Genomic DNA, 18,708 nt, shown 5'->3' with positions numbered 1-18,708 from the left:
AACAGATCAAGCACCGGAAGACAACAATCTCGAATTCGAAAAGGACAGTCCATTATTCGCTATATTCTTGTCACCATCAATCATCATGCATCAACCATCAAAAGACCAAACACCTCAACTCCAGCATCGCATGCAATCAAGAAAAGCAAACCCGTCCTCCGATAACCTTCCGTCTCGACCACTCACATCGCCGCCAACACCAAGAAGACCGCACCTCCAGCGTAGAACATAGGAACCGTAAGAGCACCAGCAGCGTTGCGCCAGTTTCCGCTCGAGTCTCTGCAGTTGCGATCGTTGTCGTCACGGCAGTATGGCTGGTCGCGCCCATCTCCGTCGCGCCAATCGTTGTCATGGTTCGGGTCTTTGCAGTTGCGGTCATTTTGGTCGTTGCAGTTTCGGTCGTTGCCATTTTGACCGTTGTTGTTGTTGTTCTGGCCGTAGCCAGCCCCGTAGTTTTGCCCATTCTGGCCGTTCTGACCATTCTGGTTCCACTGGCCGTTCTGGCCGTTCTGGCCGTTCTGGCCGTTCTGGTTCCATTGACCATTCTGACCGGGCTGGCCATTCTGGTTGTTCTGACCGGGCTGGCCGTTCTGGTTCCACTGACCATTCTGACCTTGCTGGCCATCTCCGTGCCACTGACCGTTGTCGGCACCTGCTTGACCTGGGGCGGCGCCTTGTTGGCCTGAGGCGACGTCTTTGCCTTGTGCCTACAACAAGAGTCAGCGATGCTGTCGTTCAAGGGAGGGTGGATGAGGGTAAAGAGACTTACGTTATTGCCCTTGTCATCGGCACTGACCGTAGCCGCGGCCATGAGGGCGACGAAGAGTGTTGTGCAGCGCATGTTGATGGACTCTCGAAGGTTGCGTTGTTGGAATTTCAAAGCCTTGAATTGAAGTAGTCTTGTCGAGGATAGTGGTGATGATATGCTGTTGAATGGAGGAATGAGAAAGGATGTGATGTGGGTTGGAGGGTGGTCTCCCATGGGACTCTTATATTCTTGATTGCTCGCTCAGACCAGTGTGCGGCCACCAAAGCCACCGTCATGACTGTGCTGTTACCACCAGGATGAAGCGCATCGACAACTCAGCGTAGCCCTCGCGCGCTGGACCACGCACTCCCTCAGCCATAAGGACAAGAAAAGCCAAGTCTTCCGACACCGAAATCGAGCGGCTGGACGGCACAGTCATTGCTGCGATGCCCGGGTATAATGTTACCGCGCTCCGGGGACTGAGGTCGCTGGCCCCGGGGCAGCCAAGTGCACCCTTGCGGACAGTCTTGGCTGAATGAGCCCCAACATTGGACAGGCATGTTGTCGGCGAATAAGCAATCGATCTGTGTTTCATACCTTGGTTTCAGGTGACTGCAGAGCATCGTATGCGCTGGAGAGAAGTGACTGGGCCGATCAGACCTACTTCGTGGTCATGGCTTGGACGATGAACATCCTTGTAGGTGTGTACTGGTGTTCTTCTTGGGTACATAGCTGTCAGAGGCATCGACTTCAACAGATGAATGAAAGAGGGGCCGTGAACTCGGGATATGCCAGTGAAAACTGCAATAACTTCAATATTTCATCACCTTGAAATAGAGCATTGTACTGAGAGCAATATTCGATCGCAACGCTCGAAATGATAGCCGCGGTGTTGTAATTTCTAGAGAGAGAGGAGCCAAATTTGGCTGAGATCGACAGGTTCGCAAGGGTCCCTTGATGGCAGAAAGTCTGCCAGAAGTCCACCACGATGCTGACTGAGCCAGATCGCTGTCACGAGGCGTCAATCTCATGCTTGCGGTGAGATGCCAAGACGTATAAACGCGAGAGGCAGCGCCAAGTATACCAGGAAGTATGTGTCCTGCAGCGCCACAGTCCAAATGCCGAACGTCTGACGCAATGCTGATCAAGTGCCGGTCATGAGGTGACAATCTCGACCCAAATTTACCCCGGATTGCGCGGATGCACATGGTCAGGTTGTTCCTCGTCCAAGGAGACATAGCAGCGGGCCACGTCTTGGGTGCTCACCTGCTGTTCTTGACCGTTTCCGAAGAATTGCGACAATTTCCTGCTCACGACACACATTGAAGATGGAGTGCCGAGATCCCTGTCCCCGAAAGATGACGGTGTTTCAAGGCTTCTCTCGTCCAAACCCGATCACTTGGCACACTCAGCTGTTATGTCGAAGATCTGGACTTGTCTCTCAATCGAGCGGTCGAGGAGAACAGACCACAGTAGACATCTGACTCCCGCCATGCTCGGCCTGGCGCTTTGACTGCATCGGCCTGTGTCGTCACGTGTCCTGACGGCTTACAAGAGCTCCTGCTGTGGGACGAACGTTCTGGTTCCGATCATGAGGATGAAAGGCTGTCGATAGACTTGGGCGTCTTCGTCTTGCGAGGAACCCGCTGCTGATAGCATGGGCCACAAATCTTCCAGATGAGAACGACCTGCGATCAGACATTCTATCATGGACAGTCATCGCTCCCATGGTTCACGGCAGGGCAGAACAGGATCGTGCGCGCGGATGACCATGTGACGGCGATCGCATGCGTTCTGACCGTGCTTTCTCGAGCTTCGAAGCCTGCCACGACGCCTATGCGTTGCGGCACGCGTCACGACCATGCCCAGGTGACAAGGTATTGGCGAAGTAGCTTAGCCACGCGTCAAGACTTGCAGCGTGTCTTCGTCGTGTCGCCATCTTTCGCAATGGCAACAAGGTATTTTCGTTCCATTCATGAATTCTTGCTTGGCGGAAGGAGGCAACGTCCCGCTCTCGTTGCCGTGCAGGATCGCATTTGTCCTCAAAGCTGATGTTGATTCTGAGTCGGTCAGGTTCAGTGAGAGGCACTGAACGTGATCTGTGTTGCGTGATAGTCTTCGAGGAGGTGGTGTTGCAGGAAGGTGCGTGCCTGCAGCTGCTTTCGTCTGTTTTCGCTTCCACAGGATCATGACGTCATTGTATCACGACAATTCAATGGACTTCTTCCATATCGAAATCATCTACGTCGAAAGCATTCTCAATCTCGTTCTGGGATCCAAATGCTGGCACCAAGAGCTGTCTAAAATTTTCGAACAATTGTCCCAAAGCGCTCCGCAGACCCATCAGGACTCTCTTCCAACGGCAGGGCTTGACCTTGAGACGAAAATATGAGCTACGGTGAGCGCATTCTGTATTCTGGGCGCATGCGCAATCTGCTAAATCGTCGCCCCAGATGCTCTGGTAGAAAAGGTAGTCGATGGCGGCTACCTGCCTGAATTCGTTCTTCGGCGAGGGATTCGCAGCCAATTGCGAGAACGAATCAATACCATCAAGACCACCGATCTAGCCAGTGCATATGAGACCAAGATGAAATACGTGGAGCTCCTCCGTAGCCGGCCGATTGCCATCGAGACCGCGACGGCGAACGAGCAGCACTATGAAGTGGGCACTGGAGTCCTGGCGAACTGCTTAGGACCGCGCATGAAGTACAGCTGTTGCCTGTATCCCAAGGGAACCGAGACTCTGGCTCAGGCTGAGATTGCGATGTTGGAAAGCTACGTCGAAAAGGCGCAGTTGCAGGATGGAATGAGGATCTTCGATCTTGGGTACGTTCAAAGCCAAATGTTACGCGGAAGTCGAGGGTCTGACATTTGCTTAGATGTGGATGGGGCTCTCTTTCATTATACCTCGCGGAAGTCCTGCCAAACTCCAAGATCACGGCTTTCTCGAACTCTCGGACGCAAAAAGAATACATCGACTCTCAAGCCCAAAGCAAGGGTTTCAAGAACCTCGAAGTTGTGACTGGCGACATCTCAACCTACGAGTTTCAAGGGACCAAACTAGAAGGCCAATTTGATCGCGTCCTCTCAATCGAACTGTTCGAACACATGAAAAACTACGAAAAGCTCATTGCCAAAGTCTCTACCCTCCTCAAACCTGCCGGCAAGCTCTTCGTCCACATTTTCGCCCACAAGAGTTCTCCCTACGATTTCGAGAGCGGATGGATGACCGATAACTTCTTCACCGGCGGGACAATGCCTTCCGCGGATCTCCTCCTCTTTTTCCAGCGAGACCTGAAGTTGGAAACGCAATGGTGGGTCAGTGGCAAGCATTACGCCAAGACGTGTGAGGACTGGTTGTCGAAGATGAACTCGAGCAAAAAGGAGATCTGGCCTCACCTCGAGGAGACGTATGGGAAGACGGATGTGGCGAAATGGTTCTACCGCTGGCAAGTGTTCTACCTGGCTTGCGCGGAGCTGTTTGCGTGGGACGGCGGTGAGGAGTGGGGTGTCTGCCATTATCTGTTCGAGAAGCCGGGCAAGTCGGCGTAAAGCGAGCTTCGTATGGCTTTCGAAGTCATCATAGAGATAGACAGTCACGGACATTGGCGAACTCACGTTAAGTTCGCACTCTCTGACGAACTCTGCAATCGAATTTGTGCCGTTCTGACACGAAGCCATGCCGCGAACGCATCTAACATCCCCGACCCAAGCTCCAGCCTGGATAAGACTCTCTCACAAAACTCCACGAGCTTGCCATATCTCTCCTCAGCATCACCACCAGTAGACACAGTGATTGAGGCAGAAGCAGTGGCCGAGTTCGTGCGAAGCCGTCTTCAGGTCACGACACATCCAGAGATTGTTGAGGGACTCGACGCTCGAGGCTTGAGGAGAGGTAAATGCGGCGACCGCAGAAGGGATCGCACCTGGGAGACTGTTCAACAAGGGCGGGTTGACTTTGCGTTTCTTTTTCGGCTTCTGTTCTGGCTCAGTACCAGCATTCTTGCAGCAAGCATCCCCATATTCGCGACAGTAACTCGCTGGCCAAGCATGCTCCCGCTCCACTTGTTGTACCTCATCCAGGACTGGATTGTACCGTGAATTAGAGACGACAGCAACCCTACTGCCTCCATAAGCTCGTTCGCAGCAAAAGTCATCTTCATCGTCCTCGTAAAGATCGTGATCCGTCATTATCAGCAAGTCATACGCATCCTTGGGTAGTATCGAACTAGCCATATCAAGTAGGTGTGTCAAGTCCAATTGACCGGTGAAGATACCGTCCTTAGACGCGTGGTAACCGATGCCAAATATATCAGATGGCGTCTCTAAACCGATGTATTGAGCATCCTCTGGCACTCGTCCGGGCGATGGATGGAACGGGACAAACGTGAGGTACGAGGCTGGAAACAATTCTCACCGGAAGGGGGTGGTAGAAAGCCTGGAGATAGTCCTGCACGTCCTCAGGCCGTGGGCTCGCAAGCTCGTCATTCACAATCTCGCGCTCGCCGGTAGCATGAGACGTGCTATCAACCTTGACATGTGGCTTTATCCAGTCTCCAACGAATTTCACAGACGCTGAAATCGTTGGTGGAGGAACTAAATAGATCGTTCGTCTCCCCGTAGTCACCTCGTTCCGGTGCTCCGGATCGAGCCAAGATCTCAAACTCTGTGCCTCATAGTCCGGAGTCCAACTGATCTCGTCACCAGGCAAGACTAGCGGCGCTGGGAAAGTCGACGATGAGGCAGATGCGTCACAGCTGCCGGCAGCTCTTTCGGACTTTCTCGGAGCCTTCCCAGATGGGTGGGCTGCCGCCAGCCTCTGGGGCGGCGTTGGCTGCGAGTATCCGGTCTCTTTGGCCCATTCGAAGGCTCGTATTGTAGGGTCTCGTGCGTGCAAGAGCGATCGTCTCCAGGAGAACTCATGATTTCAAGCCAAGTTGCACATATAGAGGGAGATCGCAGCTGGTCGAGGGAGGTCTAGGACACGGCATTTCGTCTGCATGCCCGGAGGGTCTACTTATATGAATTTCTGCGTGGCGTATGAAGAGCGACGAAAGCCTCTGGTCGTTGTTGCCTGGATCTAATTCCGCTCTGGGTCAACGTTGAGTTTGCGTGCATTTGTGAGACCACTTACGATCCAATGTACTTCTACGTTGGCAGAGTCGACGATTGATTCCTTCTTGAAGTCCCACCGAGACCAGTAGACGTCATGTCCACAATGAATGTGCTTCGCGTATTCCGACTCCCGGAGCCTGGCCTTATATACATACGTGTTCCTCTGAGACACCGGCTTTTCCAGTTCAGCGACCGTTCCTCCAGTGGAATCCTGGTTCACCCAAAAGATCGAAACGCCCGTGAACAAGTCGCTAAGAACGCTGACAACATATGCCCAAAATGAAAGAACGCCTTTCTTCACCCACGTTTTGGATTGACTGACTGCAGATGAGCAGCCATATCAGTCCAACCTCTGCTTCACAGAACGGGTCTCCTAGTCCCTCTTGACGGTAGACGGTCCCGCGCTCAGGCCGCTCGCAATGACCCGACCCAAGCTCCGAGCCCGTTTGTGGTTCTTGCCTCCTGATGCTGAACTCGTGCTCATAGCTGTCGAACGCCGCGTGTGCAATCTTCTCATCCCTTCAGCATCGTGCTCGGCGCTGGCGCCTCCCGTCGTCACCTGATCGATGGTGTGCTGCCGCGGCAGACCATAATTATCCAACTCGCTGTCCTCCCAAGTAGTATTCCGGTTGAAGGTATTGTTCTCTTCCGCGAATGCGCTCCCACGCCGTCGGATATTGGTTCTACGTTCTGACTCTTCTGCTTCCTTCTGCTGCAACTTTTCGCTGGGGAGCAGAATAGCGCGATCAAGAGCATAGGGCAGACCACGGTGGCGACCACGAACCATCATGGCAATAATAATGAGCTTTGAAATGGTCTTGAACTCGGCGGAGAAGGAAGCGTTGATAGTAGGGTATCCGAGCGAAAGGCCGACTGTGCCATAAGCCGACACGATTTCGAAAAGGATCGCGAAAATCGTGAAGGAGGGCTCTCCGGGGTCGGCGATACGGTCACCTTCGACGATGGTGATGATGAAGAGTCCCAAGAAGATGTACCACAAATCGAAGGACAATTGTCGCCGCAAATGCATGCTGACATAGCTTGGCTCACCATCCCCTGCGGCTGTCTCTTCGCCACCGAATAGGCCTAGAGACTGTTCCTCGTACACGTTCGTCCGTCGCACGGAGATGGCGATTGGAAAGATGGAGATGTACATCATGATCATGTAGCTAACCTGAATCGCAGAGTGCAAGTCCGCAAGATTCACAGACGCGAAGCCTGCCGTTCGTGTGGAAACAGCTTGGAACCAGCCATTGAGGACTTGAAGACCAGGATGAAGTGCAGTGACCGCAGCTTGGTTCAAGTCCAGAATAATGAAGAACATCAGGTCGATGCCGTTAAGCAAGATGAGGACCCAAAACAGCCACCACGTCGCTTTCGAAGGAAACAGGAGTGTAAAGCAGCGACGTGGATGATCGAGCAGGAAACGCAGCTCTTCCCAGATTCCGCTATCACGAGGCACCATTTTCGAGAGCGTCCAGATTATAAATCGCAATAGACAGGGAAACCCGGTGTTGCCGATGATAATCAGGAAGGACCCGAACAACAGCGCAAGGACGCTGTCTTGGAACCCGATCATCGAATTTGCCGTGAGCGTGAAACCGAGGTCGTTGAACATCGATGCCGGTGTGAAGACTCCCCACCAAGCAGGATTCTGGCCAAAACTCCGTACAGTGTCTTGCCAGTAGGTGTTCGTGATCCACGGTAAGAACACTACCATACCTAGAACGTGAAATCCCACGTAGTAGGAGAGCAAGATCTTCACGAGAGTTTTCAGTGAGCGGTACTCAATTCCACCCAGCTCCTCTCGCTGCTCTGCTGTCAAACCGAGGAAAGCACTGTTGCGACCCGTCGTAGCTGACCATGCGAAGTATGGCATAGGCTCCTCGTCCCTCGACTGAGTGAAAGTCTGTGTAATGTTCGTCCAGGTCTGTGCAAAGCTGCGAGAGCGCTCTCCCAGTCTGTTACTGTTACTACGCATCCGGGAGAAAGCAGACTTCTGGTTAACTGGGCTGGACGAACTTGGCTCCTCGGTACTCCTGCGATCCCGATGTGCTGGGTGTTCCGGCACGTCGATGGTAATATTGCGCTTGGGATGCTCCTCATCGGCAAAGGCTATTCCTTTGTGGTCCGGGCTTCTTGCGCGGTCGGACCTGGTAGGCAGACGCTCAATGGTGTCCTCCTCATCTGGTGCAATTTGCTCGGGAACCTCGCCACGATCAAAATCGCGCGGGCCAGGAATGTAGAAAGCACCACCTTTCTTCGCATCGTTCTGCTGCCGTTCCAAAAACTCAACGTGTCGCGAAATGTCACTGTGTTCCGGTATCCGTGCCATGTCCGAGGTCGACTGTGTAGGCTCTATATTCTTAGGCACTTCATCGGCAAAGGTGATCTCGCGATTCAGCTTCGGATGAAGGCCCATGTAGGACACCGAGGGGGATTGTGGAGTTCGCGGTACTTCTGCAGAAGACGGATGCAGCCCGGGAGGGGTTTCCGGTCGAGTCGAAAGTCGTCGTGAGTGGCTGGAACTGACTTCCTTGGGACCATCACCCTCGTGGTCTGAGCTGTCACTTCGACTGCTTTCTGGGGTCTGATCCGAGCTCTCCACGATGCTATCCATTCCCAATTTGTCCAGCAGCTCCCGCCGTCGATCTTCGGCTTTCCCCTGTGCGCCACTCATTCCACCAGGATTGAGACTGTCGCGGAGAACAACAATTCGTCTTCCATTCACACCCTTCTCACTCTGACTTGGATCGTCCGTCCTTTCACTAGTCTCGCTCTTCATTTGGCTCCTTGAACGACTGCTCAACGACCTCGCCCGGGTCCTTCTCTGCGCTCGAGTCTCCCGCACGATGTGTTCAAATCTCTTCTCGAACCAGTATAATCGGATCAGGACCACGACAGTGTTGATGAAGATGGGCGTACAGATGCAGGTGATCAGCATCATGACGACTTGCTGGTATGTATGCAATGAGTTGATATCCACTGTGTTCAGACCAGATTGAGTCGCACAGCCAACAGCGAAGAAGAGGGCGTCGAGGTATGGCAAGAGGCCCGCCGGATAAAGCAGGATCGATGTAAAAATGGCCATGCCGACAATGTAGCTGTAGTGCACCATGATGAAGTTGAATTTGGGACGATGTGGTCTGAAGCGTGTTGGGAAAATGGCCTGTATCCATTTTCCAGCCTCGATGACCGGCCCAAAGACGTCTGACGCCCATTGTGATTTTCCACGCCGCCTGGACTCGGACACACTTTCGGACATCGTGGTGGTCCTGGTGGGATTTTCGGACTCTTATGGCGAGCGACGAGAAAGCGGGAGCGTATCGCCCACGCGTCTTCAATCAGGATATCGTGCAATGAGCCGGGGAACAGTTGCTGGACGCAGAATGCGTCGCGCAATGCTATCGACTGCTTGTCATCATCTCGAGGCTCTTTCTGGAATCTTTCTGCGCGTGGCTGCGCACGGGCACAGTGCCTGTCCGTGAGACCTGGCCAGAGGATCCAGCCGTGGGAGATTTATGCTCGGTGCTCGAGCCTGCAGTACAGGTTGGTCGGAGGATGCACGGCTGTGGACTTTGTGAGTGAAAGTGGTCGGCGAAGTACGGCAGGGTGGAGTGAGATTGTGTTGTTGTGCCGAATATCAATAAATAGAGTGGTTGCGAAAGGTATCGAATACCGAGTAAGAGTGGGAGTAGTGGATGTCATGCAGATCACGAATGCAGTGATGCGACGCCAAAACCATGGAAGTCCCGCTTTGGCGCCCCGTCTCGCACGTGGTATGGACTGCAAGGCTGAATTTATTGCCATCAATCTCGCTCTCCTTCGTAACACCTTATAACAGCCTCTCAGTGGGCTAACAAAGCGGTGCGCCCGCGAGGACTGCTTGCCATATATCTCGAATCGCACCTCAGTACTTCATCACGGTGCACGTCGCAAACATGACCCCAGGGGAATCAGGCATCGTCAGCACTTGGACATGGAACATGAAACGCCGAATCATCTCGTCTTGAACTAGGTATGTAAAGACCTTAGCCAGTCCATTCACTTTTCCGCTGCGATGGAGTATCGCAACATCCCGACAAGTGAATGGGTATCCATCTCGGAGAGTCTTGGCCATGCGGTCGATCGGAGCCGTTCCTGTTGGCACTGACGCTTCTATAACGTTGAAGTGTAGTGCTCTCAGCTGCCAAAAGCCCTTCGTCCCTTCGTATCATACTTCATGCCTCTGCGCTCTTGCATAATAGTCACAACCCTTCCGAAGCTCTCCTCACGTCTCGCTCACCTCCCTACGATGCACGCCTGCGGGCGCCTGCTCGACCAGATGCCGGCTTGCACGCCAGCATTGGATGAGGTTGTCCTCGCCAGCGGAGCACATGACCCAGGGGTCGTTCTTGTTCCACGAAAAGTCACTAGGGTGGTTGGTGTGTCCGCCGTGCATGAATAGCATCTCTGGCGGTCCATCCTCGGCATCTTCTGGTGTTTGCTCGGCGCCTGCCTTGGAAATGTCCCAGAAGATGATTCGACGATCGTTGGATGCCGATGCAATGATGCCAGAGTCCGTGGGATGCCACTCTACCTTGGTGATGGTGTCCTTGTGACCCTCCAGGCTGTGAATCTTGCCGTGGTTAGGGAATCGCAGATCGAAGATGCCAATCGTCTTGTCGTGCGAACCAGTTGCGAATAGTTTGTCGTGCTTTGGATGAAAGGACAGGGTGTTGATGGCGTCGGTGTGGGCGTTTTGGAAAACAATTGCTGGCTTGGAATCGCTCTTGCTCCGAGTGTCCATCAGACACATGCTCAGATCATCGGAGACTGAACCGAAGAGGTGCTTGCCATGCTGGGGATGGTACTGTACGTCGTTGACGAACCCAGAATGCTGCGTGAATCTGCGTGCAGGGGAGATTGTAGGGTTGTCGCGGGTGAAATCGCGCTGTACCTCCCACAGGCAAACTGTTTCATCTTCACCGCCTGAGAGTAGCTGGCCTTCGACGAACGGGTTCCACTCGAGCGCAAAGCCTTCTCCCTTGTGGCCTGTGAGCGTGGCCTGGGGCTTGGGAATGCCCGATGCATCTGGCACAGACGAGTGCTTCGTGCGATCCCATACGTAGACGTTGCCACTGGGCGAGAATGTGGCGATGATGTTCGGGTTCTGGGGCTGGTACCTCGCCTTGTTGACTTCACCGTCGTGGGAGATCTTCTGGATGACCGAAAAGTTGATTGGCTCTTTTGCTGCGGCATGTCCACCTAGCTCTTCTGTCGATGGATTGTAATCCGCCGTCGTCATCGCTGGCGGCGTTGGGAGGTTGATGTGCGCGATCATGAGAAACTCGCTCGAGGTTTTCGAAGTGTGCGTGCCAATCAATAGTCGATGAGTGCGGAAAGCTTTGCCTGGAATGTCTTTAACATCTGGCAGCCATTGCGTGGTGAGCGTTGGCCAATCGAGCGCGCGGCTGTACATGATGTCGTATAGGAAGACGCTGTTCTTCTTCCATATCTTGTATTCCTCGTTGATGATCTTGTTCTGCATCACTTCTTGAGAGTCCTCGGCCGCGACGTTAGTCATGTCTGTGAGATATCGTTAGCAGATGTTCGTGATGTATCAGCATCGCCCAGCTTATTCCCCAAGCTCTTGCGACTGCATTGTAGAGTCGCCAACCAAGGCTTCGCTCCGATAGCGAAGAAGACTTTGCATTTCGCGAGTCATCGTTCTCTTCTTCAGAGGCCGAATTTTGCGCTTTAGAGGTACGAACTCCGTTGGAGCTGGTTGTTCCTGCTTGAGAGGTATTGCAGGCGCTGTCGTTGGGAGAGTCCGGATCTTTTGCTTCAGAGGAAGTATCTTCGTCCGAAGTCGAAGCGGTCGCTTCAGTGCGGAGACTCGGGGTGTCTGCCTCAGAGCTCCTATTTCCCTCTTCCTGCTCCTCTTCCGTATGCTTCTCTTTATTGAGGGCCTTTGATCTGCTGCTTCGTTCGTTCCAGTCCTGGACCTCGATCTCAAATTTGCTGTGCCCCGAGACAGGAACATGTTGAAGGTCTTCAACTTCTTTTACAATTCTTCGTTCTTCGCGAGCTGTTCGAGCCTTTTGGCCATCCTTTTGAACCATATCTAAAAATGTCTGGACGCCGGGTGTGAGGGGAATGTGTTGCCTTACCGTGATCAACCATGTTGGGCAGTCGAAGCGCCGTAGGCGCAGTGTTTGACGAACAGGTAACAGCGATGGTGAGCGTAGGTAGTCGCCGTCGTTCCGAGGGGTGCGCCGTGCTTCCTGGGATTTGAGGTGAATGATGATAAAGCTGGAAAGTGGAAAGTGGAATTGGTCGCGGTCGCGGCGGACGCGTTTGACACTCGCGGGCGAACCGCAGGCCCGAGCTTCCCCGATGACTGGCATGCTTCATACACCTTCAAGTTCGCCTCTCTCTCTTGATTCCCTTTCCTTTCTTCGAAGACTCCGTGTCGCGAAAGCCGCCGTCACCCTACTCTTCACCCTTCTCACCCCTCCGCGATCCTACTACCTCCATTTCGTTCCGACACCCGAATCCGCGCATCCTCTGCAACACCACAACCGCCATCATGGGTTCGCATAGCCATCACCCTCGAATGTCACATGCGATCGAATACTAACACTTTACAGGTGTCCCCAAATTCTTTCGCTGGCTCTCCGAGCGGTATCCGGCCATCTCGCAGCTGATCGCCGAGAATCGTATCCCCGAATTCGACAACCTCTACCTCGACATGAACGGAATCATCCACAACTGCACCCACGACAACGATGCGAACGCTACCAAAGCACGTCTTTCGGAGGAGGAAATGTTCATCAAAATCTTCAACTATATAGAGCATCTCTTTGGAAAGATCAAGCCGCAGAAGATGTTCTTCATGGCCATTGATGGTGTTGCGCCACGAGCCAAGATGAACCAGCAGCGCTCTCGTCGCTTCCGCACAGCTCTCGACGCCGAAAAAGCACGGGATAAAGCTCTGGCAGAAGGACTAGAGCTCCCGAAAGAGGCGCCGTTCGACTCGAATTGCATTACTCCGGGTACAGAGTTCATGGCACGTCTCACACAACAATTGAAATACTTCATCGCGAAGAAGGTCACTGAGGATCTCGACTGGCAAGGATGCGAAATCGTCCTGTCTGGCCACGAGGTACCCGGCGAGGGAGAACACAAGATCATGGAGTACATTCGTCAAGCGAAGAGTCAGCCGAACTACGATCCAAACGTGCGACATTGTCTCTACGGCCTTGACGCTGATCTGATTATGTTGGGGCTGCTTTCCCACGATCCGCATTTCTGCCTCCTGCGTGAGGAGGTCACATTCGGCAGGCAGAACAAGGCGAAGAGCCAGGAGCTGGAGCACCAAAATTTCTTTCTCATGCACTTGTGTATTGTCCGGGAGTATCTGGAGATCGAGTTCCAGGAGCTCAAGGATCCGAATATCGCAGCCGGCATTCCTTTCGATATGGAGCGCATCATTGACGATTTCATTCTGATGGCCTTCTTTGTCGGGAACGATTTCCTTCCCAACTTGCCACATTTACACATTAACGAGGGAGCGTTGGCCTTGATGTTCAACGTCTACAAGAAGGTGTTGCCCAAGGCTGGAGGCTACATCAACGAGAATGGTGTCATCAACTTGAAGCGGCTGGAAATGCTGCTGGTAGAGTTGAGTGATGTCGAGTATCGTCATTTCGAGCACGAGAACCAGGATGCGAGCTGGCTCAAAGACAAGAGCGTACGACAGGAGGATGTCATGGTGAAAACCAAGAAGAAGGGCATCCCGACCATTACCACAGGACAGAAGGAACTGTACCAGGAGATCAGGAAATTTGTGAACAACCGTTCAGGATCTGGTGACGACAAGCCACTGGACATGCCTTCGACATTGAAAGCTGCTGATCGAGCGTTTGTCGAGGATCTGGCACGAAGCCTTCATCTACAGAGCAGCAGCATTCTTGATGACGAAGGCAATCGTCACTTGCAATTGTCATTCCCAGCTCGTCCAGAAATGGACGACGAGGACGATGATGAAGACGAGGAGTCACAGAACGCTCTTTTGCGAGTCTTCAAGCAGTACGATCGTGCCAAGATCGAGGACGTTTCGGCTTCAGAAGCACAAGAAAAAGCAAAGGAAAAGTACGAGAAGAAATTTGCTGAGTGGAAGAATAAGTACTACACCTCAAAGTTCGACTGGGGACTTGAGAACGATGAAGAGCTGAGAAAGCTCACGGAGAACTATGTCCAAGGTCTCCAGTGGGTGTTGTATTACTACTACCGCGGCGTTGCGTCGTGGCCGTGGTACTATCAATTCCACTATTCGCCCATGATCAGCGATGTTCGAAAGGGTCTCGGCGCGAACATGGAGTTCAAGCTTGGTCAACCCTTCCGTCCGTATCAGCAGCTGATGGGTGTCTTGCCCGATCGCAGTAAGACGATTGTGCCACAAGTCTACCACGACTTGATGACCAATCCGAAGAGTCCTATCATTGACTTCTACCCTCGCGAGTTCGAGCTTGATATGAACGGCAAGAAGATGGACTGGGAGGCAGTCGTGAAGATTCCATTCATCGACGAGACCCGTCTTCTGTCAGCTATGGCGACGAAAGACCCATTGCTCACGGAGGACGAGAAGAGGCGAAATGACTTCGGCGTGAGCTTGAAGTTCACATACGCCTCCGAAGTCGACTACACCTACCCCAGCAGTCTTCCAGGTATCTTCCCAGACCTGGAGCACTGCCGTGTCATCGAGAACATCTTCGAGCTGCCAGTCATGGATGGATTGGACGTCTATGTTGGCTTGATGGATAGCGTCAAGCTGGGCGCAGCTGCTCTGGCAGGCTTCCCAAGTCTTCGCACTCTGCCGCACACTGCGAATCTCGGCTTCCACGGGGTTAGTGTTTTCCAACAGGAGAGCAGAAATGAGAGCGCGATTGTCACGCTCAGTGATGGAGAGGAGAAGAACACCACCGCGCATGCCAAAACACGACTTGGCAAGTCCGTCCACATTGGATACCCATTCCTCCAGGAGGGTCGAGTGTGCAGCGTGACGGACGAGATGTTCACTTATCGTCTGGCGAACCCAGAATTACCACCAACGGACCAGAACATCATTCAAGCTCCGCACGAGTATAGAGGAGTCGAGGATTGGAAGAAGAAGGCAAATCGCATCGAGGCGCACTACAGCAAGCGCCTTGGTATCATCATTGGGACTGTGGAGAGCTTGGTGCAAATTGAGCCACTCGTTGGCCTACGCAAGACTGAGACCGGCGCAACGATCAAGGAATATGCACCAATGCAGGGGATTGAGCCCGACTACGCCACACAGACTGTGGTCGACGAAGTCATCAGCGAGGACCAACGTTTCTTGGAGAAGGCAGCCCTGCCAATCCAGGAAGAGTTCCCGGTCGGCACCCGCGCCTTCTTCCTCGGCGACATGGCTTATGGTCGACCTTTGGAGGTGACCAACCACATTGCTGGTGGTGATGGTGCCGACAAGGCTGAGATTTGGGTATCACAGCTCGCCGTGCGCGAGCCCGAGTTCGGTATCGACATTGCTCGTTCGGCTGAGAGCAGAAACCCATACACCCCGTCCTATGTCGTGGCAAGACAGCTGCAGCTCCACCCACTCGTGTTGTCGAAGCTGACATCTGCCTTCAACGTGACTTCTTCAGGCCTCAAGCTGAATCTCGGCTTGAACCTCAAATTCGAGGCGAAGAAGTTGAAGGTGCTGGGTTACAGCCGCAAGTCGGCCAACGGATGGGAGTACTCTCCCAAAGCTGTTGATCTCCTGAGACAGTACATGATCAAGTTCCCCGAGTTCATCGCTCGCATCGCGGCCAACCCCACGGGGGATGCTTGGGAAGACACTGCCTTCTACCCGGACCCACAGGAGGCGAAGCTCAAGATGAAGGAGATTGGGCAGTGGCTCAAGAGTGTTGAGACGAAGTCATTCGAGAAGGTGCCTTTGGAAGCCGAGCAGCTTGACGGCGACACTGTCATGGCCATCGAGCAAGCTGCCGACCAAAACACTGCCGCGGCACAGCCAACCAAGGGCAAGAAGATCGCTGGTGTCCCACGCGTTGCTCTGCTGAAGCCTGCGGACGCTGAGCAGAGGACTCAAAACCAAAACTTCAAGCTCGGACACCGCGTGGTCTACGTTCTCGAGACTGGCAGAGTGCCTGTCGCTCTGCGCGGTACCGTCGTGGGCATGACGCAGACTACTAGAAACACTCTGCTGGACATCGTCTTCGACGCTACCTTCATGAGCGGCACCTCTCTCAACGGCCGCTGCTCACCTTTCCGCGGCAGCACGGTGCCATCAAACGCCGTGCTCAACATCACAGAGAAGCAGATCTCCGCCCTCTCCGAAGCTCAGAAGGCTCGCGCTCCTCAGCAGTCCTTCATACCACTGCGAGGCAACCAGGCCAATCTCGCCGCTAGCTACGGTATGCCAGGCGGTCCACAGCTGGTGCAAGCCAACGCTCCTCCCGCTCTACGTGGAGGCTGGCGAGGAGCCGTCAACGGACACTCGAACGGTGCTCCGCGCGGCAACGGCGTGCCGCGCGGCGGACGCGGTGGTGCCGGCCCGGGCTACGGACAGTCGAGCCTCCCGATCCACAACGGACCACCACGTGGAGGTGCCAATGGATTCGGACCTCGTGGTGGACGCGGTGGTAGCACACCGAACCGCGGCGGTTACACCATCGTCGACAACTCCGATCCGTCCGAAGGCGTGGTGCGGAACAACCGCGACTTCCGGCCGAAGAACTACAGCAATGTCCCACCACCAGCTGATCTCAACCAAGATCGCGGTCGTGGTCGCGGACGTGGCAGAGGTGCTCCACGCGGAGGACGAGGCGGTGGTAGAGGCCGAGGTGAGGTGCCTGCGAACTGAGAATGATAAGAAATGCTCGCCTTGGTTGCGTGGGCTGCATGTAATCCTACGCTCGCCTGTGTGATCACGACCAGGTTGCGCACAGTAGAAGGATGATGACTGCGTCTCCGTTCCTGCAGGATCGGACTTTGCAGAGCATTTGTCACATGGAAGGCATTGACATGCTGTCGTTGAAAGTACGAGATGTTGTGCTATGTACTACGTAGACGTACAGAACGAAACAATCATAGCCGCGCCAAATCTCCGTCTCTCCGTCTTGCCGCTGTCGTGCTGTGATGGGAGTAAGCCGGGATCACGCGTTCTCCATGAACCCGATCAGGTGCGATGTAGTACGCTTTTGGTCCATAGCGCGCGGTGTGCCTCATGGAGCGTAAACTTCACGCGGATTGATCTACTAACCTCATCCCCCACAGCCAAAAAAGTAACACCTTAAAAAAGCAGCTCTCTCGTATTGCGCACGCCGATCTCCCGCGTGGCGTTCTCGTTCTTCTCCACCGAAACAAGGCGACACAGCACGACACCTTACACTTCACGATCTTGATCATCATCTTTTCATCGCTGACCAGTTCCTTCAGCTCCTTCAGGAATGTGCACATGCGACAGCATATGTACGCCACGGCGAACGACGAAGTCGAGGCTGACTGAGGTACTGTCCGAAAGCGGCCATTTTCACAGAAGCATGGAGCGGATCTAGCGATTCTTTATGCATGATGTTGCTTTTTTCTGCGCTGCTTCTGCAAGCCACCCGCTACGGCAGCGGTGCCGTGCGTTCGAACTGTGATGTGTGATGGTTCCTTGGGTGTGCATGGTGCGGAGGAAGAGAAAGTTTGTTTGATGGTGAGGATTTTCTGTACGAAGTAGCAGCTGGAGGTGGGGTCAAGCTTCATCTTTGGACGTTGTTGGAGATGGACAGGTCATGTTCCGTCTTCTGTCTCCTTTGTCGCAAGTGAAGTGTAGACATGATGCCGTCGGTCTGTTAATCATCGTGATCATGGTCGACATGTCGAGTGTGCGATGTATCTCTTGGCGGATGACGGAGGGTCGTGGTCATGCCTCGTGGTGTTTGCTTCTGCGGCAGCCACGTATTGGACTGACGACTCGCGACTTGGTCTTGACCGATGGATGTCGCGTGACAGCACGTTGTACTTGGCTGCACAAGTCGTGCTGATCATGTTCGAAGGCTGAGATATGTAAAGACCAAGTATATGCTCATGTTGTTTGTGACCGTGCGGTGAGGACTGCCACGTTCACGAATGGAGGCTGAGCTGGCAGGGCGTTCCAGTGTCGTTGCTGCCATGACGGTGCAAATAATCGTTCGATCATGTCGGTCAGTGAGGCTTCGTGTCGACTTGGTAACGATGACCTGCCAATAGGAGGACTGCCAAACTGCCCAGCTTTTGATCGTCGTGGAGTCGACTTTTGAGGAAGGCGCTGCTTCACTTGTCTCTGCTGTAGAGTGCGATCTATGCCAGGCTCAGACAAACATCGCATCACACATTGTCCTTAACCTTACATCCACAACATTTCAAATTCCGACGAACCCTCTTCTCCCTTCACGTATTCTCTCAGCACCGCCATTCTATCGCCGATTCCGAGGTGTGGCGATGAAAGCGACGGGGTCTGAGACATGGCGCTCCCCAGGGCCATGTATAATATCAGATCTGCCTCCGGAGGCAGACTAATCGATGACAGAAAGGGTCTCGTTTAAGAAGTAGTGAGAGATCGTCGGGTCTGGGCAGAGGAGTTGCAGAAATCGAAAAAATGTCTCGGCTTGCGCATCGAGGAAACGGTCAACAACTCCATCACCACGGTGCCTGATGTCTCAGAACGGCATCGGAGGTTCCGACCATTGGACAGGACGAGACCTTCGTAGCTTTTTCGCCGCTGCGTCGGAAATCATGGAGATGGAGGCGTCTTCGGGGGTTTTCTCCCATTCTCGTGGCGTTGCGAC

At 53.7% G+C, this 18,708-nt stretch overlaps 6 protein-coding genes across 6 annotated transcripts; 3 read left to right on the top strand and 3 right to left on the bottom strand.

The window, feature by feature from the left end:
• Positions 1-182: 182 nt before the first annotated feature.
• MYCGRDRAFT_95123 (uncharacterized protein) lies at positions 183-841 on the bottom strand (the record flags this gene model as incomplete). Its single annotated transcript, XM_003849965.1, has 2 exons — positions 183-707; positions 770-841. The coding sequence occupies 2 exons, from the start codon at positions 839-841 to the stop codon at positions 183-185; spliced, it is 597 nt and encodes a 198-aa protein (XP_003850013.1).
• Positions 842-3,012: 2,171 nt separating this feature from the next.
• MYCGRDRAFT_74684 (uncharacterized protein) lies at positions 3,013-4,381 on the top strand (the record flags this gene model as incomplete). Its single annotated transcript, XM_003850364.1, has 3 exons — positions 3,013-3,146; positions 3,202-3,574; positions 3,628-4,381. 3 exons carry the CDS (start codon positions 3,137-3,139, stop codon positions 4,298-4,300), a joined length of 1,056 nt encoding a protein of 351 aa, XP_003850412.1.
• Positions 4,382-6,521: 2,140 nt separating this feature from the next.
• MYCGRDRAFT_61522 (K+ transporter) lies at positions 6,522-8,990 on the bottom strand (the record flags this gene model as incomplete). The annotated part of the gene is made up of 2 exons (XM_003849964.1): positions 6,522-8,323; positions 8,540-8,990. Coding segments are annotated over 2 exons (2,244 nt in total), but the record flags the coding sequence as incomplete, so codon positions are not given.
• A 1,143-nt stretch (positions 8,991-10,133) lies between these two features.
• NFC2401 (nucleosome remodeling complex, CAF-I subunit) lies at positions 10,134-12,119 on the bottom strand (the record flags this gene model as incomplete). The annotated part of the gene is made up of 2 exons (XM_003849963.1): positions 10,134-11,431; positions 12,016-12,119. The coding sequence occupies 2 exons, from the start codon at positions 12,026-12,028 to the stop codon at positions 10,134-10,136; spliced, it is 1,311 nt and encodes a 436-aa protein (XP_003850011.1).
• A 2,544-nt stretch (positions 12,120-14,663) lies between these two features.
• On the top strand, positions 14,664-15,668 carry MYCGRDRAFT_74677 (uncharacterized protein; the record flags this gene model as incomplete). The annotated part of the gene is made up of 1 exon (XM_003850365.1): positions 14,664-15,668. A coding segment is annotated over one exon (1,005 nt), but the record flags the coding sequence as incomplete, so codon positions are not given.
• MYCGRDRAFT_74675 (uncharacterized protein) lies at positions 15,663-16,757 on the top strand (the record flags this gene model as incomplete). The annotated part of the gene is made up of 1 exon (XM_003850366.1): positions 15,663-16,757. The coding sequence occupies one exon, from the start codon at positions 15,663-15,665 to the stop codon at positions 16,755-16,757; it is 1,095 nt and encodes a 364-aa protein (XP_003850414.1).
• Positions 16,758-18,708: the final 1,951 nt, after the last annotated feature.

This window comes from Zymoseptoria tritici, chromosome 8, assembly GCF_000219625.1.
Source record: "Zymoseptoria tritici IPO323 chromosome 8, whole genome shotgun sequence".
Classification (NCBI taxonomy): domain Eukaryota; kingdom Fungi; phylum Ascomycota; class Dothideomycetes; order Mycosphaerellales; family Mycosphaerellaceae; genus Zymoseptoria; species Zymoseptoria tritici.
Note: the sequence above shows the minus strand (reverse complement) of the source record. Positions and strands in the feature narration are given on the sequence as shown.